Source organism: Festucalex cinctus, chromosome 2 (genome assembly GCF_051991245.1).
Source record: "Festucalex cinctus isolate MCC-2025b chromosome 2, RoL_Fcin_1.0, whole genome shotgun sequence".
In the NCBI taxonomy this organism is placed as follows: Eukaryota; Metazoa; Chordata; class Actinopteri; order Syngnathiformes; family Syngnathidae; genus Festucalex; species Festucalex cinctus.
Genome location: NC_135412.1, coordinates 35,581,490 through 35,608,989, shown reverse-complemented (window position 1 = coordinate 35,608,989; position 27,500 = coordinate 35,581,490). Strand labels below are relative to the sequence as shown.

At 39.6% G+C, this 27,500-nt stretch overlaps 1 protein-coding gene across 7 annotated transcripts in view; it reads right to left on the bottom strand.

The window, feature by feature from the left end:
- The window catches only part of bsna (bassoon presynaptic cytomatrix protein a), a 143,494-nt gene that overhangs the window by 86,412 nt on the left and 29,582 nt on the right, over positions 1-27,500 (bottom strand). For 6 of the 7 annotated variants that reach the window (XM_077514856.1, XM_077514858.1, XM_077514860.1 and 3 more), the window contains exon 3: positions 2,396-4,381. In XM_077514856.1, coding sequence (XP_077370982.1) covers positions 2,396-4,381 — 1,986 coding nt within the window. Of the gene's footprint in view, positions 1-2,395; positions 4,382-5,152; positions 5,218-27,500 lie in introns of those variants that run through there. The other variant, XM_077514861.1, reaches the window with a different exon arrangement.

The following is a 27,500-nucleotide window of genomic DNA, read 5'->3' as shown; positions in this document are numbered from 1 at the left end:
CCTATAAATATGGAACACGAAAAAGCTTGTCTTTAGTGTTTGACTCATGGTCAGTGGTAACTCTTTAAAGGTACTAATGGGTGAAATGTGAAGGTTTGAGCATGGCAGATGCATTATTGAATATCGGCAGGTAATGTCAGCCAGTACCAGACCTCGAAAATTTGACCCCGCATCTATTCATTTTTCTCCAGTTCTTTGAGAAACCACACACAAAGGATAAGATGATATAATGTCACATACAGTTCACACGTGTTGAGAATACATCCAGGTGGAGCTGTGCAGTAATAATTGGTAAGACGGCACCAGCAACAGCTGTGAAAGCTGGACTGACAGACTAGCCCATACACTGGCCTCATTCAGTCAGTCATTCAGTTACCAATGCTTGCTTACGTGCGAGCATGCACATGCATACATGCATGTGTGTCATCATTTATATTCGCCTTTCCATTGACATGTCTACAACTTCTACGATTGCACCGAATTGTGCCATTAAGAGTTATGTATTATTTACTGGAAAATGGAAAAAAATCTATTTGTTTACAAAAATCAAATACATTCTGGGTTCTTCATTGGCTCACGCACCACCACTGCATAAAGTTAGTGGAATTTTTTTGTTTAAAAAGAGACAAATCCAACATATCCTAGCAGCGCTCCTGCTTGCTCTGGAAGTTTTTTGTTTGTTTGTGCTTAAGACTGCTAAAAATACTCTTAATTCAGGAGTAAGGTCTAAAAAACGGCCAAACGAAAGGCAGTAAACCCGGTGACTCTTAACTGCTGTTTCAGGATACACTGCCACCTTTTACATATTTAATCTTTCCCACTATTTATATTTCAAAACTTACATGAATTATTGAGAAATGAAGTGCAACCCTTCATGTTTCTCTGTCACACAGTGTTCTGGTCTTTTGCGAACCGCCAGTCATCTGCACCGTCATCTTCAAATATTACAGTTATCCATCCATCCATCCATTTTCTTAAAACCGCTTATTCCTCACAAGGGTCGTGGGGGGTGCTGGAGCCTGACCCAGCTGGCTTTGGGCAGTAGGCGGGGTACACCCTGAACTGGTTGCCAGCCAATCACAGGGCACACAGAGACGAACAGCCATCCATACACACAAGCACACCAAGGGACAATTCGGAGCGCCCAATTAACCTGCCATGCATGTCTTTGGGATGTGGGAGGAGATCGGAGCACCCGGAGAAGACCCACGCGGGCACGGGGAGAGCATGCAAACTCCACCCAGGAAGGCCGGAGCCCGGACTCAATCTTGCGTCCTCAGTATTGAGAGGCGGACTTGCTAACACCGTGCTGCCTATTACAATTATTATTATTATTATTATTATTATTATTATTATTATTATTATTATTAAAAATTAGCTCTTTTTTTATATATATATTTTATGATTTTGGGATTAAATTGAATGCAGACATCCCAAAAACGTAAAAATGTAAAAAAAAACAAAAAACAAAAACAAACAAAAAAACAAAACAAATGGACATGATTTTCACAATATTCTTTGTAGGGACTTTTAAACAGCTTAATTAAGTTTTTTTATTATTATTATTTTTATTATTATTTTAAACTTCCTTACACTAAATGTTTTAAAGTTTGCTGAATAATGTTTTAATATTGTCATTGTATGTTCTTTTTAGTAAATGTTGTAACCAATTTTTATTTACTCGTCTTCCTCTGAATGTTAACCACTGGTTGTTGATGCTTATGTGTTGTCTTTCCTTGTGTAAAGCACATTGAGTTGCCTTGTGTATGAAATGTGCTATACAAACTTGCCTTGCCTTGTTGTTGACAAATACATTTACGTATAATCATATAGAGTGTGATAATTTAATTTGAAAAATAATGACATAAATATTTAATTTTGTGGCATACTGCTGCTGTCTGTCTTCCCTTTTTAGTTCTCTAACTATGCAACACACAAACACAAGCACACACAGATACATTTTTTTTTCTCAGTCTAAATAACATTAGCAGCCAGCAGTAGTAGCTAAATATAACCACGTGCATTATCTTTAGGTCTATCTCTAGGCAGTAACACAGTACAGTAGCACGACCAACTGTATTCCCCGAAGACCTTGAAGGCATCATGCCGCCTCAAAGCAAACGAGTTGTTTTCAGTCTGCCTGTCTGCACAAGTTACACGCTTCCTCTCTCAATTTGGAGTATTTTTTTTCCATCCGTTGATGAAAGCACACTGAAAGTGCACCCTTTTGCCTTTCATTTTCTTCATGAATGTGACCTTTCTTGAGTAGCCTTTTACTTTCTTTTACTTCCCCATTTCCTTGTTACCTGACAAATGTTTTGATGGACCCGGATTTATTTCTATGGATGAGATATTTTGATCAGGTAGTGTTGCATTCATGTGTCACTGTCCTTACCTCAACCAGATGTGGTGTCGGGTTGAATCCGCACAGGTTGCACACTTGAGTGTGGCACTGCGTGCACGAGTTGTAGTTGGGTGGGTCAGAGCTGTCGATGTTTAGTTCTGTTTTACACAGGGGACAGTTCACTTTGGGCTTCACTGGCTCCGGAGCTGCGGCGGGAGCGGTCACAGGCTCCTGCTTTGGCTCCACCTTCTGCACATGTGATGGCATTTGACGGTGCTGCTGCCCTTGAGGTTGCTGTGGATCTTTTTGTTGTAGGGAGGGCGACTGCTGTTGTGGCATTCCTTGTTGCAGGGGTATAGGCTGCTCCTTTGGTGCATGCGGCCCTACCACCACGCTCGGTGCCTGAGGACCCCCCATTTGGCTCGGTGCATGTGGACCTCCCATTTGGCTCGGTGCATGGGCGCTGCCAATTTGGTTTGGTGCCTGAGGGCCACCCATTTGGGTTGGTGCATGGGGACCACCCATTTGGCCCTGTGCATGAGGACCACCCATTGGAGTTGGACCGTGAGAACCCCCCATGCCAAATAGTTTGGCACCTGAGCCCCCTTGTTGTGTTTGCTTGTTGTCAGGAGATGCATTACTGAACACCACCTTGCCTCGTGCGGGACTGGGATGAGTGGAAGAGGCGGGCAAAGGATCTACATTGATCAGGGTACTCGCTTGGTTGAGCAAGGACGCTCCAAAGCCAAATAGCTTGGTCAGTCCATCCTGGGCTGGAGGATGGGCCTGACTCTGGGGCTTGTGAGCTGGAGAGGAGCCGGCACTTCTGGTGTGGTCATGGTGCCGTGCCATAGACTGGTGCATGGGAGAGCCACGACCCAAATCAGGTTGGGAGGGTGCTTTTGTCAAGCCAGGGAGTGGAACAGCGCCAGGATGGGGGATCCTTGGACCGCCAGGTTGGTTGGGCCCTCCAGAAGAACCTCCACCAGCTCTTGGACCTTTCTGAGAATATGAGTCAGACCTCATACCCTGATGTGAGGGACCTGTCTGGCTCTGGGGGCCACTGGAAGATATGTGACTTTGTAAGCCTTGTGAACTATGAGGCTGTGTCTGGGGTCCTGATTGGGACTGTGGATAAGGCTGCTGCTGAGCCTGTGGATACTGTTGAGTCTGGGGATATTGCTGACCCTGGGGTCCAGACTGAGACTGTGGATAAGGCTGCTGCTGCTGGCCCTGGGGTCCGAACTGGGACACTGCGTAAGGCTGCTGCTGAGCCTGGGGTCCGGATTGGGACTGTTGGTAAGGCTGCTGCTGAACCTGGGGTCCGGAATGGGACTGTTGGTAAGGCTGCTGCGGAGCCTGGGGTCCGGAATGGGACTGTTGGTAAGGCTGCTGCTGAGCCTGGGGATACTGTTGAGACTGGGGATATTGCTGAGACTGCGGATGCTGCTGGGAATGTTGGTATGGCTGGGACTGGGGATACTGCTGAGACTGGGGATACTGCTGGGCCTGGGGATGTTGTTGGGTCTGGGGATGCTGCTGGGACTGGGGATATTGCTGGGACTGGGGGTACTGCTGGGACTGGGGGTACTGCTGGGACTCGGGATACTGTTGAGACTGGGGATACTGTTGGGACTGCTGATACTGTTGAGACTGGGGATGCTCCTGGGCCTGGGGATACTGCTGGGATGGTGGGTATGTCTGGGACTGGGAATATGTCTGTGACTGGGGGTATGCTTGGGACTGTGGATATGGCTGTGACTGAGAGTAGGGCTGATTCTGGCCATAGAGTTGAGTCTGCGGCTGTTGCTGCTGCTGCTGTTGCTGTTGCTGGGTGGGCTGGCTCTGTGCCAATGGTTTGGTCTGTGCTGCAGTCGTCGGCTGTGTTGGCTGAGGTGCAGCCTGCTGAGGCTGGACGAGAGGTTTCGCTTGGTGGGACGGCGAATGGATCTGTTGTTGACTCTTAGAACGAGGTGTGGTCATGTCAATGCCAAGAGCCCTCTGCATCTGACAGTTGAGACAAAGCCATTCCTGGACCTGCAAACAGAATGCATAAAGGATATTTTAATTTTTGAAACATTTGTTTTTACTGCTAAATGGAGTTGATATGGTTAAATAGAAAAAGATCGTTTGGCATGGTATACGTGCTGCACTGGAAAAAACATTTCATATTAAATGTGGCAAGTGAAAGTTTGAGTTTAGTCATGTTGCGTTTATAAAGCAATTACAGGTACTTGAAAACATAAAGCTCCTAGTCTGATGCAATTAGTATACCAGTTTTCTGCTGCTTACACAGTGCAATCCAGTTTGTAATTACTCTATAATTAATTACAACTAATTATATTCGCCACAGTCTAACCAAAGGCATTATCAATCAGTCATTTCACAACGAGCCTATATGTTATATGGTCATCGGGTGTCTCCAAAGGAGGACAGGAAATATATAAAACATCATATGACTTATATTTTTAATACTCTCACAACAGACTAACACAAGACACACCTTCTTCTTTAATATAAACCACATGGAAACTATATAAATTCACTGCTGTAATCATCATTGAGTGAGGGCGTATATTTGGACAACATAATGAACACCACCTTTTATTCCTTTAAAAACACAGAGAACATTTATGACCAGAATTAGAAGCCAAGATCGGCCATATGTGGGTGTTGAGAGATTGCCGCAAGTTGAGAAGAATTTTAGTGTCACAAGCCTAGATCCATACACCCACACATATAGGCAGTCATAAACGAGACCCAAACAGATATACAGTATGATGAGATCGATTATGAAATGAGCCTCACCCTTCATTATCCCTCAACATCACTTCTCCTCTTCCTCCAGATGACAGCTGATGCTTAATTAAAGCCATGGTTTCCCCTCACTCATTCCTTCTGACTTGAAAAACCTCCCCTGTGAAAAATGTCTTATATGGAGAGTGCCGACCTGCTCATGTTCCGTCTGTCCTCGCAGCTTTGCATCAAGCGCTAACACTCAGCTACGATAAAGACTGCTATTTTAGCGTCTCTGCAGCTTCAGCACAGCACTGTAAATCTTTCCACATTGCTCCCATCCCCTTTCGTTCCCACAATGCAGTGCGCAAACATACAGGACTCTTACACCCACCCACCCTCCCCTACACTGCTGAATATCCTCCATAGTGTTGCTTCAACACGATGCTCTACTTTGAGAAGATGATATGGAACGTATCTACATGAGATTATGATCGCTGCAGTTTTTCTATACAGTACTTGTGTTATATAAAAAAACAAACAAACAAACAAACAATACCCTTACAAAAATAATAATGCTCAGTTTAGAGTAATGTACTAATATGCTTAATAATGTAGTTGAAGTTTATATTGATGTAGTACTGTACTGCATCAGTCTGAGAATTGTGTCTAATCTTATAGCAAAGTGGGATAACTCAAAGATTAGAAACAGCTCACAGTCAGGGTGGGACTCACAGTTCAACTCTTGTTAAATTGGAAATTAACACTAATGCCAAGGGATGGGGAAGCAGAAGAACTGTACTGATTGAACCATCTGTTAAAAACAAGAAAAAATATCAATCCACCATCATGAAGCACTTTAATTCTTTTAATCTTTTAATTTCAGTGAACTTTTGACATTTTGCCAATTTGAACAAGTGAGTACTTTCAAAATGAATTCACAGATTTATACACAGATTTGAGGCAGTGAACACAGCTTCTCGCACAAGTCAAAAGTAATCATGCGTTACATTCAAACACACAAGCCTTATCAAGCAATAATAATTTGCATTAGTATATCTTTTTTCCTTTAGTAAATTTGTGGGTAATAATACTTCAATCACGATATTTTAGCTTCTACAGAGCTACTACATCCTGGTATATCAAACATGACAAAAACGTGAAAATTATTTTAGTTGTGCTGTTAGGGCAGCTGTTGCATAAATTTGACATTGAATGATGACTTCATAAATGTGTTCATCATTGTGCATGACTGAACGAGAGAGAAATTGTTTCCCATTAAGCATACAAATGAAAAATGTAATGAATAAAATAATTCAATACAAAAGTACACTTTTCTCTCTCATTACCATGAAAATAGGCCTGTAGTGCGTTGAAAAGCTGTTTTCCCCTCGCTTCATTTAGCATTGGCAATCTCAGGTCAATTCTCTTTTCTATACATCAAATCTCTTTGCTTTAATCTCCCGTAGCCATCTATATCCATACTATTGTCTAGTTTTCTTTTCCCTCATATGCTCTTTATTTTTCCGGCTTTCGCTGTCTCTGATCAGACTGTTTAATAAATTGAAGAGGAAGCAGATTTGAAAGTGTCATGTTTTGGTTTTGTGGGGGTGGGATTTTGTTTTCTTTTAGTGTTTTTGGTTGTTTGTCATGTATTCCTTGTCTCTTCCCTTGTCCCGTTTTGTCTTTTGTTGCTTTAGTCTATTTTTTGGCTCTTGTTATTTTCACAGAGTACCTCGTTTGCCTTTTTGTTTATTAAACCCCTTTTTTTACTTGCATCCCTGCCTTGCCCTGTTTTTGTTGCCCCCTGCATTTGGGTCCTGCCTCCGACCCCCCCCCCCCAGCATGTATAACCAGCATGACATCGTGCTCTTAAAGAAATAGCAAATAGAGCCTAGGATGGGAAAGGATGAGGAGAAAGTAAACCTCGGAGGGAATCGACTCAGCAGTTAGTTAATCTGGTTGTGATCTAATCATGTTGCGCTTCATTAACAGCCAAGCCCCAAAGACTATCCACTTCTACTCCAAAACCACATAATCCTGGACTAACAGAGATGGGTGTCCCATAGGGACATACTGTAGAATCCTATCAGGACAAAAAAAAAAAAAAAAAAAAAAGAGAGCGAGAGAAAAAAAATCTAATTTTAGCATCTGTCTGTTTTCAATCTAATGCATTGAAAACTTGATACACAAACCTAAAATTAGACCATTTGGAATTTCATCAAAAAATTGCACAAAAAATGTCAAGATGTCAGCATATTACATGAGACCCCAGAAGTGCATCTAATTTTGGAATTCAAAAGGACTAACTACAAGTATTGTCCTTTTCTATATCTTTATGCAGGGCTGTCAGTAATCATGCATTGATCGTGATGCACACATTTCTCTCCATTCTCACGCTTTAATTTTATTTGCACGCTAAGAAAAAGTAACTGTAACCAGGATGGGAAAACTAATTTCCACTTCAATTTTTAATCATTATTTTCCGTGTCTAAACTGAATGAAAGAAAACTCTAGTTTTCAATTCAGAAAGTTTGCGACAGGTATGTTGTTTTACCTGAAATACGGTAATACCAAATGATTTAAAACCATATATGCAACTAATGTCGAACTGTAGGGGCCGAATGACGTTTCTGCTGAGCGAGTGAAATGGAGCCAAGTACTGTACAGGATGATTACATTACGGAGTTGCTGAGTTGTTTTACATTGCCCCCCACCCCCCATTGTTTGAATGGGTTAGCCTAGCCACTAATGTAGGACAACAGTATAGCTTTCCCATTCATTTGAATGTGTCATAATTGCCTCGCGTAGCTGTTACCTGGCTGTTGTGTTGTCGTGTGTCATGTGATTATTCTCTGAATATGATTCAAGTGTAGTGCCATTAAAGTGACATATACAATTTAGAATAATTTTGAATCTAATCGGAGTGCTTTAGAGCCCAGCCTCTTGATTATTATTTTGTCTTTTTGATATTAGAGTTACTGTGGTGAACCTCAGTCAAGCAGTCAAAAAATGAGCGCCTTGCGGGAGGTTGGCAAAAGTGACAAAACATCCACCAAGAGATTTTAACTTGAATCAACCTCGGTACCTTCTTGTCACTTCCAGAAAATATTTGAACACTGAACAGTGAGACACTGATAATTATAATGCCTCCTGTGCTATTCCTTTAATATTTCTCTTTTGAATGTTTGATCCTTTGTGTACACCAGATTATTAATTGGACCTGCTTTTATGCAGGCCAAGTGTGATGGCAAACGACGAGCCTAATCTGATCCTGAAACCTGGAGACTTGTGCCGCCGCCATGAGTTTGAACCAAAACTGAACCTTCACTGCTCTGGTCGGGCTGGTTGGAGGCTGAATCTTTGTGGAAGTGGTTCATTATTATTTAGAAAAGAAAAAAGAAAAAAAAGTGAAATACAGTCTTGCCTCGTTTCCGCTGGGGTTAGGTTCCAAAAAATACCCGCAACCAATGAAATTCATGAGGTAATTAGCTTTATGTTTTACATTTATTAGAAATGTTTTAAAGCTCTAAAAACCCTCACCACACAATTTATATACTGTATTTTCACGACTATACGCACCTAAAAGCCTTCATTTTTTTCAAAAGCTGACCCTGAGCCTTATAATCCAGTGCGCCTTATATGTGGATCAATATTGAGCCGGAACAGGTCTCGCTGTTAAGACACTATCGGTGACCCTGCACGATCGGTGACGCGCATGCGCAGAAGATCCCGTCATCTTGGATCGCTAGCTAATACTAATACTTTACCTCAGAGAAAATAATAAAACAGCTGTTTATTCATTTTGGAGTTGTCAGAAAGCTGGTTTGTAACCTATTAATAAAGTTTGACTGACCTATCTGACTGTTTTGTTGACATTCCCTTTAGCGCAGCACCATCTAATGGATGCATAACGTAACTCCAGCCTCTACTGTAGTGCCTTATATATGGAAAAAGTTTTCAAATATGTCATTCATTGAAGGTGCGCCTTATAATGCGGTGCGCCTTATAGTGCGGAAAATACGGTACTTTTCTCATTGAGGCATTTACATTTTCTCACATTTCTCTCGTTTAAACATTCTCAATGTTCAAAACTTCATACATTTTAGAAAATAGGTACACTACTGTAAAAAAACTAAAAAATAAATAAATAAATAAATAAAATAAAATCTGCGATACAGTGAGGCCGCAAAAAGTGAACCGCGTTATAGCGAGAGAACACTGTAATGCTGACGAATTGGTGCCTGTGTAATTTACTGACGTTAATTAAAAAATAAAAATAAAAAATGCCGGAAGCACAGTTAAAATAACCTCGATGGATTGATTATACTACTGTTGTTTAAATTTAAGGCATTATTTAAACATCCGTATGGCTAAGAAAACATTTAAGAATTTTATAATGTGATTTTAAAAATGCCTTTACAACTACTAATGTTTCTGTTTGTACCTAGATCAGTGGTGTCAAACATAAGGCCCGCGGGCCGAATCAGGCCCGAAAAGGGATTTAATCAGGCCCGCGAGATGATTTTGTAAAGTTAAAAAAAATAATAATAATTGTAATGTCGGACTAATTAATCAGCCGGCCACAATCAAAATATATAAAATTTGTAATTTCACAAGCAGTCCTCAAATGAGCAATGCAACTTGTACGGGGGATGTCATGATTTTACACACAACTTAAAGTTATAGTTTATTGAATTATTATTATATTATTTATTTTAATCATAGACCGAAAAAAATGTTACATTCAACACAAATTCAATTACTGGTAACACAAATAGATATGACAAGGATTAGCGTCCTTATAACGTCATTAACTGCGTCACGCAATGCATTCTGGGAACAATACATTTGCAAAACAGATGATTTTACACGTCCAGAGCTCAGTGTTGCCGCATTCCATTTGCATTTGTATTATTTTTTGGAACAATATGAATACAGCTGAGCTCCGTAATTTAGGGCTGGCAAAAAATAGCGAAAATCTGCGTATAATTGACGGCAATCGTTTTTAAATTATAAAATGTTATTTTACCGATGCGGCCCACTTGGTAATATATTTTCCTGCATGCGGCCCATGAGCTAACATGAGTTTGACACCTCTGACCTAGATTGATTCATGTCTATTTTTATTCCCCATGAGGATGCATCCCCATTTGGCTATTTGGCCATTTGGCATTGTGATTATGAAACATTGATAATGAACCACAATACAAAGTTATACACCATTATAATTGAGTAATTTTAAAACTATCAGTTGAATTGTTCCAATAATTGTTTCAGAAGAAATTGTATTAGTAATATTTCCACGTATTTATAATGATTACCCTTTACATTTGTTTGCCCTCTAAAGCAGCAAACTGATGACCAAAAATTGCAACAATTGTGCACTAATAAAAAGTTGATGCTCCCTTATACAACCGATGCCACATTGCTAGGAAGAAGTGAATGATGACGTGTCACCTTATTCAGTTTTAAGATGGATGTACAATACTGTACGTATGTGTGATAATATTACACATGCGCACTGAGCCCGATGTACGTCACAAACATGAAAAACGTGTCATACAATTTCACAGCAAATATCGTTGAGGTGCATATTTTTGAACATGCAAGAAATTACCGCAAAGGGCCTTACATGCTGGGAGCTGTCCCATGCCTGTTAAAAGGTACTGGACCTGTTTGCATGACAAATGCTTGACTTCAAGGGCACCTCAGCACATTTTCATGACTCCTCCTCAAACATGAAAACCATCCTGCAGTTGCTCTATCGTTCATTCGACCAAGGCAAGGCAGGTGCATTTGACGATATTAGCACTCTAAATGGAAATAAGGCTTTCGTTTAATCAATACAAGATTGTCCCTGTCAACATTTTATGTACTACACATGTCAGGGCACCCTGAATCTCACCCAGACTGACACAAAGCAGATAGCATCATTTAACTTGGGGTTTCAATTGAAAGCAAGCAATGCTATTTTGTTGTTGTCCACATTCATTTTGGTCTGCTGCATGGCTCCCCCTACATTTAAGAAGTGGAACTTTGACTGTGGTAATGGGTGGCGGTGAGTGAGGCCTTCTCACAGAAGCACTGACCTACATTGGACAGCCTAAATTCAAATTTTTGTTCCATGAAATTGAAATCATGTATTCCCTAAGAGTTCATTTTCTTCATTTTTTAGTGTTTCCCTTGGCTGCACGGCTTATCGTACACATGTGCAGATAATGTATTTTTAGCCTCGTCACGCTATTCTATCCAGTGCCTTTTGAATGAGTACGGCTACCAATCAATCAATCAATCTTTAACCAATCAGATTTTAATATATTTACAATATATACAATTTTTTCAGTCCACCTTTGGCATGTTTTTGTCGTGTTATATATAAATATTGACTGCACTGGTCTGGGTGATGTCTGTGGCATTGTCTGCTGTTATATTGCATTTTTATATATAGTATGATTTGTACCATTGCGACATGACAGCAATTATATTAAGAGGTGGATTATGTGAGGTACATCCTAACTGAAGGCCCAGGTGCCAAACGCACAGTTCACTTCTGCTTATTAAGTCAAGTCAAGTCATCTTTATTTATACAGCGCTGACAAACACCCGCAGCTGTCACAAAGCGCTTACAAGACAGTACAGTTGTTTGCAGCCTATAAGTATCATCTAAACTTGATTTTGAAATAATTGCATCAAGGCAAAATTCATAGCATTTTATGTGCATTTTAAATAAATCAAGCCTATAACAGATTTACAAAGATGAAGTAAAACCAGATAAATCAAATGGAAGGGATTCAAGAAGCAGATGTGAAATGAAATCTTTATTACTTGGACATTTTATCACTGATATAGTAATAAATTTAAAATAGTGGGGCAGTATCATATCATGTATTTAATAGTCGACATTTTAACATGCCCCGTGATTGGCAGGTGGCCAGTCCAGGACCCTGCCTCTCGCCCAGTATATGGATAGGCTCCAGCTCACCTACAACCATCATCAGTATAAGCAGTATAGATAATATATGGATGGACATTTTTAATATTTCATACTTAAAGAGAAGTAATGGTTCAATTGTGGTGTTAATGTACATATGAGCAACATAATCCTTACGGTGCTATTTTGGCGACATTTCTTGAGCACTTACTGGTTCAAGCCCCAAATATGTTCAGGTGGCTGAAGAAAGTATGACCAGAAACAGAGGGAATGTCTTAAAAGATCCATTAAGTGCGCGTTTAAAAGAGGGTGGTGCGGTTCAAGTAAGATTCAGAGGGGCATATTCACTAAGAATGCGCTGCGTCCGGTAATAGCGCGAAATATTGCACCACAGCTGCACCCGCAGTCTGCGCCCAGTTACCCACCTATTCACTAAGGATATTGCTCTAATCATATACCGGCGTAAACACGCCCACAAAACTGACAGCTTGGAACAAATTTGCACCTGATTTACCACATATCAAGAACCAAGAACATGGTTGTTATAGTAACAGTTGCGAGAAAGATGACATTATCAGAAAGCGAGGTTGGACCGAGAGTAAGCGTTTATTGCGCCATTATGTACAGAGCATAGAGGATAACAACGACATCATTCATTCATAAAGTACAAATTATTGGTGCAGTCGTTTTTCAAAAATATATTTTCAGAGTTTGGCGTGTGCGTACAGTATGCATCTGGTCTCGTAAAAATGATCGTAAAATCCTTCCCCGCCATTGCCGATCAGCCCGGGTTACATTTTGTCCTAAACCAACATAGAAAAATTTCTCTCTCTCTCTCTCTCTCTCTCTCTCTCTCTCTCTCTCTCTCTCTCTCTCTTTGTGATCAGCCAGAAAGGGACATGCACTGCTGTCATGATCCCGGGATCGAGGTTGCAGCAGGTTAATACATGCTTTCCATAAACGTTATTTGCATCACGCAAATGCGGTGTTGCTATTTGCGCTGGCATTAGTGAATTAGACGCTGCATATCAATGAGTCTCATTTGCATTGGGGTGGGCATATTTTGCGTCAAATGTATGCAAATTACCTAATTTACATATGCGTAAATAACACAGGCGCACCGTAGCGCAATCTGTTCGGCAGCGCACTTAGTGACGGATTTCCCCATCTGCGCGTGTTTAGTAAATTAGGTGCTCCCGGATTGCTCCAGTTTTACCGGTTAGCACAGCGCAAAGGCGACGCAAACCTTTAGTGAATAGGCCCCAGAGTGTAGTCATGTAACGTAAACAAGTCACGTAAAGCTGTTTGTGGTCAAGTGTGGCAGTCCAGAGTGTATGACAAACGCTTGTTACATCTTGTACAAATCTGAGCCTGGATTGTACGCTCACACACGTATATGTGACAAACACTCAAGCTCACACACTCGCAATTTGCCACACGTTGCGCACTGCACGTCTCCACAGGCTCCCACAAGATCCTTACGCACTTGCATCTCCAGACACGCGCACAGCATTTACCTTAATAGGCCTGTCTATCAAAGTGCTGCATTTTGCTTCTTGGCTTGGCAGAGAAAAAGTGGAGACGATTGATTGATTGAAAGACGAGGACTGTGTTAAAAATGTTCACAGGTTTGATCAAGAATGGTTTCACTTATTTGAATTTTTTTTTACTTTTTCAAATCTTCGACTTTTATGTATGTGGAATATGGTAATTCATGTGGAGAAAAAGCCTTGTTAATATTCCCTCTAAGCACCCATGCATGTAAAATCATGCATTATCTGATTCAAAGCCTTTCACCTTTTCTATGAAAATATTTTACATGCACATTTGTTAGGGCATGAAAAAAAAAAATCGTGATTATTTTGATTGCTATTGAAATCACGATTAACACAATTATTCATTGATAACAGTATTTATTCAACTACCAATATTCAGCATTAAATATAACTTGAAAGACAACCAAGTAAAATAATAATGTATTAAACTAATAGCAACCAAAAAACAATACATTATAATAAACAAAAATACTGACTGTTCCTGCTGTGCATGCCTTGGCCTCTTACGGGCAGTGTGATGCCATGCATGCATCGAGTACACACTTAAATAAACATAAAAAGAGTAGGAGAATGTTGTGATTGTGCTTTATTAATATAAGTCGTTTTGCACAGATTCAAAATAAATTTACTATTACTATTTTACTGTCTGTACTGTATGTTGAAGGAATATCACTCCTGGAACATGATGCTTGATTAAGGCTGTCATGACTACCAATCATTAGCATTGGCGATGTTTCTAAAATGAAGTGTGCCTTCTATTTAAATATAGAGGAGAGTGGGGTAAGCAGTACTAATTTTTATGTAAAGTGTCTTACGCAAGAGAATTACAGGAATGCCTCCAACTCAAATATGTTCATATAGTTTAGGATGTTGTGCATCCCAGGGAACAATCACTTAGGATCTTCAATAAACTGTTAAAAAATATATAAAATATAGCTTTACAAAAAAAAAAAAAAAAAAAAAAAAAAAGTGGTTTTGTTGCACAACTTTCCCCCAGTGCCATTAGTCAGAATTCAGTGGGGTAAATTCTGCCATTGATAATCCGATCATTCTCACAAACATTAATATACTATATAAAAGGAAGACAAATTCAATACAGGGCTGTCAAAGTTAAGGCGTTAATAGATGAATTAATCACAGAAAATTGTCGCATTAATCACGTATTAACGCAGATTAATCGCACTATTTTTTTCGACCGCACTTAAGCCTTGAACGTAACCGCGTATGGTTCCATTGAAGGCTGCGCAGGTCAGTGATAAGGTCAATGCACGGCATTTCCTACGCCTGTTGTTGCAAAATGAGCGGGGTGACTCCAGTTGGTGTGCTCGGTGCTAAATTTCGCTTTAAAAAAACACTCCGACGGGACTTTAGATAAAACAAAAGTAATTTGCATTTAATTAATTAATAATTGCTGAATGGCACCCAATTGATATGATGCTGTTACGTTTTGAGCAATACATGCATGCATGCGATTGCGTACATGCATTTAATCAATGTTTGAAAATGACATTCAGATAATAAAATGCGTTAATGTCAAAATATTACCGTATTTTCTATTTTATATTACTCAAATACGCAAGTAATTTAGCTGATTAATCGTGATTAATCAAAATTAAAAAGTGTCATTAATCAGATTAAAAATTGTGATCGTTTGACAGCACTAATACATATATATATATATATATATTAAGGGTGTCACGATTTCGATTTTTTATCGAAATCGATCGAAATTACGTCACGATTTCGAGCATCGAAATAGAAGAGAGGACACACGATTCGATGCCCCCCCCCCCGCGCCCGCCGCCACCGTCGCCACCGCCACCTCCCAGGAAAGCAAATGAGACGCAGCCATTCAGCTACTAGCTAACGGCACTTGTTAGCTGACTTCTCCTGCAGTCATGATGGCAAGCGCGGACAGACACAGCAATGGTGCTTCAAGCCGCTCCCGCTTCTCTCGTCACCAGTTTGGAAACATTTTGCGTTCCCGGTGAGTTATGTCGACAACGTTCACGTTGTCGATAAAAAGACCACAGTTGCAAGATATGCTATGTGCGCGTACTGTACTCGGCCACGGTGTTACGCCCGGCTCGTCAAGGGGAAGGGAAGTAACACAATAACAGAAAATATAGAGTAGATAAACACGGGTCGACTTTAACATCTGAGTAGTTTTAATTGAAATTTCAGGCAGGGGTTTGACAAGGGAGTGAAAGTGGAAGGTGAACAAATAATAACCGCATTTGACAGAACTGACCGAACGGAGGAGAAACAACAATAACCAATAGGGGTATAATACACGGATACACAATAGCGTCGCGCTGGCACAGTCGTCCAATCGGAGTGTCGCGCTGGCACAGTCGTCCAATCGGAGTGTCGCGCTGGCACAGTCGTCCAATCGGAGTGTCGCGCTGGCACAGTCCTCCAATCAGAGTGTCGCGCTGGCGCATTCAAACTGAAGTACCATTATACGGGCACCAGCCGACACAAACACACACATACATACTAGGGGAGCGGAGCCGGCGGCGGGCCCGAGCCGCCAGCCGTAACAACGGGAAACACGACAAACATGACGGGACATTTACGCAGGCATCACAAAGATTTAGATTTATCAAATTCAACTAGAAGTGGGAAAACAACGGTCCAACCAACTATTTCATCCTCATTTACAGTGAAACTTCCACACACTTCAGCTCGCGCGAAACGCCAGATCCATAGGTCTATTTATAGCAGCAGACCTGCAGCCTTGGAAAACGCTGGATTCAAACATTTAATTAGTGTACTTGAACCACGCTACAGTATGCCCAGCAACTGTAAATGTTGGGATATAGTTTGTTCAGGCTGTATTTGTTCCATGACTTTGGATACAATATATTTTTTGTTGTTGTTGCACATTGCACATTATTTTAAGAGGAACGCACAGCACACTGTTGTAACCAAAAACAGTCAATAGATGGCAGGCACCCACTGTGACTTTTTGTTTTTGTTTTTTTATTTTTTATTTTACACTTCAGTAAGAACAAGACGGTTAACTTTATATTGTAAATAAATTCTTTGAATTTGATCATTCCTGCCTAATGTCAATTATCATATATTACATAAATTTACACAAAAATAATATGGAAATTGCATCACCTATATGTAGCCGATCTTTTGAAATAAGATTTACTGTACAATGAATAGAACCAATGATCATAGACTAGCCTTAGCCTACAGAAGCATATGCCTCTGTGTTATAAAGTGGGGGAGCGGAAAAAAAAAAAAAAAAAAAATCGAAAAAAAAATCGAATCGTGACCCCAAAATCGAAATTTAAATCGAATCGTGGAGTTGGCGAATCGTGACACCCCTAATATATATATATATATATATATATATATGTATATGTTTAAAAAAAATCAATTCGGCGATATATCGCGATACTACATGCAATTCTCGAATCGATTCAATAGGCAGCCGAATCGATTTTTTAACATCCATTTTTGATTAAAAAATATTTTTTTTAAAAACGTCTAACTTTGTTATATGTTATATTAATGGAACATTAACCTTAATATTTTATTTCAATGCTGTTCTAACATGAAAAAAGGTTACAACCTATTTGTTAAATACAGTGGCTCACAGTTATAAAACTGAAGTTTCAGATCAATAAATAATACAATTTCATACAAATCTTACAGTGTGCATGAATAGGTTTACTGAATGGTATTTTCTAAATTTGAGTAAAAAAAATCGCAACAATCGACTTGTAAATTCATATCGGGATTAATCGTATTGAATCGAATTGTGACCTATGAATCGTGATACGGATCGAATCGTCAGGTACGAGGCAATTCACACCCCTAATATATACATATATATATATATATATATATATATATATATATATATATATATATATATATATATATATATATATATATATATATATATATATATATATATATATATATATATTAGTGTCATTTCTTCAGTGTTCCATCCATCCATTTTCTTGACCTCCTATTCCTCGCAAGGGGCGCGGGGGTAGCTGGAGCCTATAGCCTATCTCAGCTGGCTCTGGGCAGTAGGCGGGGGACACCCTGGACTGGTTGCCAGCCAATCGCAGGGCACACAGAGACGAAAAACCATCCACACTCACAAGCACACCTAGGGACAATCCAGAGCGCCCGATTAACCTTACTTAACATGTGGGAGGAGAACGAAGCAGGCACGGGGAGAACATGCAAACTCCACCCATGAGGGCCGGAGCCTGGACTCGAACCCGCGGCCTTTCTTCAGTCTTGTCCCTTGAATTTTTATTTTTTTTTAAATGTTGACAAAAATGTCAGAAGTGTACTCACTTTTTTAAAGTACTGTAAACTGTACTGTATATCTACAGGGGATGACTGCATGTTCCCTATTTGGACTAGAGTCATTGAGTGGAGGCTCTTACGCCAAATGACTCCAGTGAGAGAACAGTTTGTCTTCCAGGCCCCAGACTAATGCACGGATCAATATTCCACATGCTGGTAGGGCGTTCCTGGAACTTTTCCTATAAGAAAGCAAGATTTGCCAGCTAATTATGAAAATGCACACACATACTCGTCATCCTTACGCAATTTCATATGACAACAATGACCCCCGTAATTAGCTGAAAATAGACACAGGATGGCCACAGTCTTTTCAATATCTTCATCCACCAATTAAACATTGATCCTAGTGAATCATATGTGTCAATCACACATTCAAACGTGGGATGTTCGTGAGCTCTGCTAGTTCACACACTCACACACACCGCAGAAATAATAGCTGAAATAATAGCGAGGCAAAGTGCGATCAATGGACCATAATTGGCGCCTCGCAGGTGCTGCACTCTCCAGCTGTGTGCACTCTCTCCATCTTTCCTCGCCTCCATAGTGAGCAGCGGGAGCCACTGATACATTCGTGCACATTATACAACAGCTCTTATTGCACTTCTTCACAATAGTACATGTGCATTGATATTGGGGGTCATCGATTTGCACACATGTAATTTTATAAACCATCTTCCGATCAGGCAGCATAGTGGCCGCTTTCATATAGGTAAGAAAGGTTTGTCTGTGTGTGCCTTGCAATTGGCTGGCGACCAGTTGAGGGTGTACCTGCCTCTTGTCCAAAGTCAGCTGGGATAGGATCCAGCTCAACTGCCACCTTAGCCAGGATAGGCGGGACAGAAAATAGATGAATGGATGCACCATTACACATATCAACTAATACACACGCACGCGCACCCACCCACGCACACACTGTCCACTGAACAACCTCATCTGGTTCAATGGTATTGATTAGGATCGCGCCATACCGTTTCCTAATTAAAATCTGCCTCAGCACTTTGGAACAAACCCAGCGTGATCGCATCCTCCCGGGCAAAACGCATGCACACACAATCAGTGGTATTGGACATACAAACTGTGAAAAGACAAATATTGGGGCCGGATAGATGGGTTTAATAAAGCTTTTAGTGTAATAAGAGGTGGTGGGAAAAATGTGAATATGAAAAATGTTCAGTGTACATGCAACCAAAAAATGGTAAGTGGTAAATCAGAGAGAACAGAAGAGATGATGGGATTGTAAAATTCAATTCAGTGTTAAATTAATTACATGCGTCTGTGTTAGCAATTCATGAGGCTGGATGGTCTCTCCTTGATAGGTGGGCTAATCATTTTGTTAAGCGCTGTATCTTGAACGTTTTTGTTTGTCAGTTCTAATCTTCCTCAACCACATTTATTGCTCTTCTTCTGGATAATTAGTTTGATTACCTAAACAATATGGTGCCCTGCAAAAGTATATATATTAGGGCTGTCAAAATTAAAGCATTAACTCTGTAGATGAATTTAAATTCAATTTATTTTTTTAAAACTGAGTTAACTCAGTGTGCAGCCAAACTTCAAGAGTTTTGATTGTCCCTTTAGGAACGGAATGGAAGCTTACCTTGCTTTCTTTACAGGCATTTCACATTGCTCGGCAGAGAACCACTGCCAGTCACTACGAATGCGTTGCGACGTAAATAACAATGGCAGCGTACGTCTAAATAAAGTTTCTACAAAATGTATTAAACTGGAAATGATTTTTGAAAAATGAATCTCATAGTTATGTTAGTAACAACCAAATAAATAAAATAGAGCAAACTTGTCATGACAGCTGGGGTTCCTTTTAAGAGACTCTGAGATCATCACAGAGCAGGTGCATTTATACTGACTCTAATTAATCGTGTGTGCTTCCCCCCTTATGGTTCCTGCTTTCTTTACTTTTTTCTTTTTTTTTTTTTAATGCAAAAGGTTGTTATTAGTTTGCCACTGTTGTTTTCCTGCATTTGGGTACACCAGCCCCCACCAAAGGGTGTCTGTTGTATGGTAGAAGGAAAACACGAGATAAGACATCTCCCATCCAATGCAGTCCTGTTTGCAAAGCTCAGTCAAAACGTCACGTTATCGCACTGGGGCAGCAGCCAGCCAACCTTTGGAAATCCTCCTGCAGCTTCTGTGAGGCTGCTCTCGCCCACCTTCAAGTCCTCCCCGTGCTGTGATGTGTGATCTGCCCCACATTACTACTTTCACCTGTGATGGTGGGAATAGGTGGAGTTAGAGTTGGGTGAGTCATTTATATTGATTAATCCATGTTTATTTGTCAGGGCAATTTTTGTGTATACGCTGACTTTGATGCAGGGCCGCTGCTTCCTATATGCTCATAACGCACTGTGCATAGGGCCCCACAACATCTTAAAGGTCACCACAACAACTCACTGTGTCGTTTTGATTTATTTATTTATTTATTTTTTATTTGTCTGTGGATGTCTAAAAACGCTTCATTAAAGAAGAAGAGGCAAAGAAGGTCCCCAGCTAATCTCGAGTACTAGTTGTTCCCACAGACATATGGGTATGTTTTGGGCTCAGTGGCAGTAAAAGAGCAGTTGTTTGACAGTTTCTAATTGCTTTAATATCAATAATATCAATTTCATTTGCCCATCCATGGCATTTCATTTCATCTGCTAGCATGAAGCTGGCAGACTCTGGTTTTAATGATTTGGTTTCATTGAACATTTTGAAATATGTAATATTTAATTCTCTTCTGTTTTATATGGCAAATTTATAATAAATCTCAACTGGGACTGACAAACTTGCATTGCATCTTATGAGAACTGTGCAAGCAACAATCTTATCCTTTCCTTAACAACTTGAAAACGGGTATTTAAATACTTAATACTTTAATACTTAAGTGTGTTTAAAGTGTGTGGGGTTTAAAATGTGTCTAAAAATGTTTTTATATGGTATATTTTTATCACACATTATCGTATTGTGGGTGTGTCTGAAATTATCTTCCGTGGCAAACGGGGGTTCACAATCCAAATATTGTCGTTCCTTAGTCACATCTGTATTTGAGTATTGTCATGGTGTAGCTGCAGCCTTATTCAGCATCCAGCGCCGCATCCTCCCATCTGCAGCCATGTGAGTGCCAGCAGAACGCATTCATCATTTAAAACGCCTCATTAGGAATTCCCGCGCTTCAACTGCTGGGCTTGCAGCTGCATCCACTTGGTGTGGATGCGTTCAAGTCAACGCATGTTTGTGTGTTCGTCGAAGTACGTGCATGTAACGACACGACATGCATGTTTTTTTTTTATTTGTCTGTTTGTGTGCGTGTCCAGATTTATCCTGCCTGACTAGAGGAATTTCTCATAGTTAATGCATGTGAGGAGAGAACCCTCGTCTACCTCACTTTCTCCCCACCTTCATGCCCCCCCCCCCACCAACGTCCCCCTTACCTTCCATCTCATCCTACTTTCCCAGAATAGAACTCATCCTCTCCATGCAGCAGAAAAACTAAATCCTCCTCCCCCATCTCTGGCTCACAGCTTGGAGGGTAGTTAGAAAAAAGTGGCGAGGGTGCGAGGAAGGGCGTGAAGATAAGTGGAAGGAAAAGAAGTAGGAAGATCATGATAAAGAGCCATAAGGGCACCCTTATACTTGAGGGGAAGGGAGCACTGAGGCCAGTAAGCATTAATGTAGTGCCCCTTATAGGTTCTAGTTAATGTAGCCACACGTATGCACTGAAATAATGTTTTGACACTTTGACAAATGATCAATGCTTCCTATAAAGCAGGCCCTGACGGTCGTACAATTTGGATTTTGTCCAAAATTTCCAGACTGTAAAGACATTTTAATTCGGCAAGCGGCAAAGGCTTGACTGCTTGCTTGTTGCCGTTTTGTGTCCTAAAAAAAAAAAGTGCTTGTATTAATGTGAGTTATGTGAAAAGATTTCCCAAAATTGAGTTTGTTTTGGGGTATGTTTTTGTGTGCTATTATAGCCTATGAAAACCTGGCCAGAAAACACCTTACAATCAGTGTAAAAACTAGACAAAGTGAAATTTTTGCAGAAATTCCGTGGGAATGCTCAAAGCTGAATGATAATAAAATACTTCCCAAGCGAGATTTGAACCAATGTACTTGCATGTCCTTGTAACACCAGGCACATATTTAAAATGTGAGGTCAACTTGGCTTGTTGAAAATAATGGCTAATGACCTATATATATGTAAACGTGTTATCATTTAGATGGGAAAATTGAACTAATTATATCCAATGGAAAAATGCAAAAACAGAATAAAAAAATTAAATTTACACAATAGCGCCACCTAGGCATGCAGTACCCGCCATTCATTTAGATGTAAAAGTGGAACTATGAGTTGGTATACATGTAATCACTTAGCATAATTGCCATGGATACATTCGCAATGTACAGTCAGAAGGTGGATTTGAACCCGTGACCAGACACGGCGCTCCGCATACGCTTATCACGCACTGCGCGTAGGGCACCAACTGCCTAAGGGGGCACCAAAAAACAAATCAAGCCCGTAAAAATAATCATATTAGTAATTATAATATCAGTGTCTAATATTTAAAATAAAAGCTTGTAAAGCATGTTAATAAATAATAAATAAACAAAAAAAAAACGTAGCATTATTTACTCGACGAGCGGTATCGCTGGTCTACGTTGGTGCCCCCCCCCCCTCCCCCCCTAGTAGTTTGTTCCTATTAGGGAAAGGGGGAGGGCTGCGGGGTGCACTTTTGCTCCAACGAAGCAAACTACTAGGGAAAGGAGGAGGGGTGTGGGGTGCACTTTATGCTTCAATCGCAAATTTGGCAGAAGTTTATTCTTGGATATCTGGACATGTCATCAAAAAGGCATCAAGAATTGGGGGCGGAAAAGAGGAAAAGAAAAAACAATGAGATGATGCTCGCGCGTCACTTGCAGGTATGACATTTTGTAGCAGCTACGTTTACATGACCACAGTTAGCAAAAAACAAAACAAAACAAAAACACTCCAAACCGCCGCAGTGGAATGGTTGTGACCAGCACGTTCATTATACGGTATTTTAAATGGAATGTGACGAGATAATATTGTTTCATATGGAACGGCCAAGAGCGGCATGTACTGGTAAAAGTGTAATTTGAAAATAACAATAATAATCAGTAGATTTCCTCATTTCATATTCATAGTTTTAACATTATGTCCAGAATTTTTACATAGTACCCTATCAGTCCTTCTCTAAAAAGGTAGATTATTACAATTTTCATGTACCTGTGTTTTAAATATAGGCCTGCACAATACCATAATCCTAATCAATTTAGAAAATGTTTGTACCATGGTTGGTTCAAAACCATATTTCATTGTAGAATCCCTGAATATTGTCTTGTATTTCTGAATACAGGATCAATGCTTCAATATGTTCAAGGAGCATTTCATACCCTAACATAAATGCGGAAATTGCACAAAAGCTGTCATATGATAGCCGATTTTGCAGCCCAGAAATGGAGACATGTGCCTCTGTAGGGCCTCTACTAACTTGCTTGCACTTTGTTTATTTCCAGATGTTTATTTGTTGATAGTAGTGGCATTGAGTTTTATTTTAATTCATTTAGCATTATTTATTTGAGTATTTGGTGTCATTGTTAGTTTTAGAAAGACTTATTATTTATCACTTATTTTTGTGAACATTTTTAAAACTTCAATATTGACACTTAGAAGTAGGGCTGGGTATCGATTCAGATTTCCAGAATCGATTTAATTCGATTCACAAGGGCCCGATTCAATTCATGATTCACAACGATTTTTGATTCAGTTGAGAAATTCATGCAGCACATATTTTAGACAGTCAAAAGTACCAATGCTGCAAAGAGTAGAAACTTCTTGCTCTAATTTAATGCATTATTAAGAATATGAATATTTACATTAGGAATTGAATCCATTGCAGTTACATTAATCTGTTTCATTTAACATGGCCTTATAAAAACAATAAATAATAATTTAAATAAATTACAACCACAGCACAGGCTGTATAAATAAATTGACAAAAACGGGGGGGTCGATATATTGATACATGGTTTTATGTATCGATATTGGGATATGAAAAGGTGTATCGATATGATAGCGATATATCGATATTTCAAACCCAGCCCTACTTACAAGTTATTTTGTTTAATAAAGCAAAACTGACAAATACTCAGATATTGTTCATTTCTACCAGGGGAGGGGCGATGGGGTGTGCGGACGGAGTGTTGGTGGGGGGGGGGAACCACAAAACATTTATGCTTAGGGCACCAAAATGGCTCGCGCCGGCCCTGCCCGTGACATCCTCATTACTGGATTTTACCAAGTGCGTCACTGAGCACTATCAAAGAGCTGGTAATGATGAGAAGTTGTATGTATGGAAGTGGGGGTGGAATGTGGGACTTCAATGTCAGTCCCATTGAAAATTATTGGGGAGAAGTTTATGTTTAACATTAAATTGTGCGAATACTGTAAGTACTGTGAAATCAGACGATATATTCCCAAGATGGCATGAATTTTTGAAGCAAGTTGAAATTTGAATGGTGTAAATCGGAAATATTATGTGGGAGTTATTACAAGGCAAAAAAGTGTGGAGAATAAAATGACGAATAGCACATTCCCACAATTAACCTTCTCCTTGGCCCTCAAAACTAAATAAATTAACAATAAGTTGTTATAACCATAAATGTCTTTGTGAAATATTGGTCTAAAAATGAAAACAAATACTACAAAATGTAGAAAGGAATCTGTGCAAATAAGAGTCGAAATGAATTGGTTATACTTTGAAAAGTCATGTGTATTTGTAATTAGAGACCATTCTAATTTTCCATTTGTTGTTTTGTTCATGTTTTTTTTTGCAACTAAAAGATTACTTGCAAAAATAAAAAGCCAGTTACAGTATACATAAGAGTGTGAATGGTTATTTATCCATGCAATGCGATTGACTGGTGACCATTTTACTGTGCAGCATGCCTTTTGCATAATGTCAGCTGGGATTGGCTCAAGCTCGCTGCGGCAGTAATGAGGACAAGCGCTAAAGAAAATGGACAGATACATCCATTTTTGCATGCCATGATTTGTGTTATGGTTTGCGCCTATTTGTCTTTTGAGTGCATCTTGTTTATCATGTCATGATTACGTTGATGTCGTCACACATCATTTTCTGGCTTTGCATTTCAATAAAGCCATTCTTTTCCCCTAAATGGAAACAAACAGCATTCTCCATTTTGACGTACACTCAGATTAATCGAAGAAGTAGAAAGGTGTGAAGGCAAAGTCATAAATGTGAATGTGAAATATGAAGAACAGGAAATGAGCAGGGCACAAAAAGAAAATGAATCATCGATTTACCCACAATGCCATGCGCCGAAGTAGCACTGGACTTGTTCGTTCTCAGCACATTATGTGAAAGGTAATTGCATTCTCGGGAAATGACTTTTAACTTGTCACCTGCGGGGATGACTAATAAACGATGTGAGCGGACTACTTTGGCCAACACAAATTCACACGTTCCTTTGATGCAGGACGACATATGTCACATATCATTGTTCAAACTACGTGAACATAACAAGCACACCGGTGATGTGTTGCAGTTTATGATTTTATGCTAAAGTAAACATCTCATTTGGGAACGGTTTGTTGGGGCTTCCTACTAAAACCCATTTGGATCATAAAAATAGACAAGCTTGGACATACCAAATAAATTATTATTATTATTATTATTTTTAAGTGTGACAGATGGCAAATGGCTATGCTCACACCGCTTAATGAAATAATTCATCAGTTGTTGGCTTATTGATTCTCAATCTTAATTGTTCATCTTCACAATAATTGGAATAATTCAACACAACTTAGTGGGAACAGTTTAAGGAAGTCATTTTCTATTATGGTTATTTATTTATTTATTTATTTATTTATTGACTCTGGTTTATTATTACTTCTATTACACCAGCGTTCACAAATACATGGTGTAGAAGAACTTTTACCTCGTCCCCTATCAAACACCCTTAGGATGCGCTACAGCTAAAATGATACACTGTTACTGAAGAAAAAAAATATATGAAAATGAACTCACACATTTCAACATAAAATGTGTTTGACAAGCGGTGAGCGCTCAATCTGCAGATTTCTTTGCAGAAACTAATTAATCCCTTCTCTCCGCTCCCCTCTTTCACGCATAGCACACACACACACAAGCAGACACACTTTTCTGTCAGCAGCCATGTGTGCACACTGAGTCTAAAATTAGCATGCAGTGTGTTGAACAACAAACAGGCTGCAGGGAAGAAGACGCGCTGGCAAAAGAGTCTGATGACAAACGGCAGCGAGCGAGAGAGGCAGACTTGAGTGACTGCAGTTATGTTGCAAATAGCAACAAATGATATGAGCACATTAGGATCTTTATCACTTCTTCAAATTGTTCATTTAGTGTCATTTTAGGGTCTTTTTTTAGAACATAATCAAACTCATTTCAATAGTACTTTAGACTTACGGTATTTTGCCTTATAAATTACATTAGCAAAGATATTTCATTCCATATTTAGATGCTGTTCTCCTCTATTTGCATTTCTGTCTATAGTAAAAAAAAAAAAAAAAAAAAGTAACAACTTTTATTGCCTCCTTTTGCTGCACCATTAAAAAGGCCATACACACAGGACATCCTGAAGAACAAGGGCATTTTTATTAACCATTATTCCCAAAAAAAAAAATCTCTATTCTGCATGTTTTTATCTATGTTCTTTGCAAAACAAAACACCATAAGATGCTACAAGAGGGTGCCAAAGCACTACCTAATGAGAGACAAGCTTTATGTATCGGGAGGAGCTAAGTCACGGACATATAATATATAATATGATGGACTCATAATGCCGCCAACTCGCCATAGTGAGAAGTGAAGCCAAAAACCAATAGAAGTTGTCAGTAACAGTGTCAACGTAAGATGGCTGCCTTCTGGCTTCAACCACAAGAGGGCCCTTCAGTACATCATTGTACATCCGTTAGCTAATCTTACTGAAGTTATGGAGAGTCTTTGGAATGTTAGTTTGAAATAATATTGAATTGTTTTGGCATCATAACTTGTGATATGTTTACGGTACAGGGCAATTACAAACCAAGTACGGGTAGGCATCAATTACTTGCAAATAGCGGTGCTGGGGGTGCAGTTTCTGTAGACTGGGGATCACTTTATCTAAAATATACCGTACTCGAACATTAAACAAAAGCACGTGTTTTCAATTAGTCAAAGACGTCTTTAAAAACTTGAATATAGCCAATATGAATTTAAAGATTACTTGGTTATTCTTTAACCAAAATCTGTTTGGTTTGGGAAAACATTTCTTATGGTGTCAAATATTTGCATATATTCAAAATGCAATCAATGGTGTTATTTGGTTAATAGAGTCCATACACCTAAGCCTTGGAGGAGGTCTGTGTGCATTCTGGGTAAGCTTGTTGCACAAACTTTGTGTACACTGCATGCACAAATCTTCCATTTCCATACACTTAAGGCACTTTGGTTGAAAGAAGTCCATGATTTTTGCTGGGATGACGTTACTGATGGAGTGGGTCTAATATTCCCCAGCATGACTA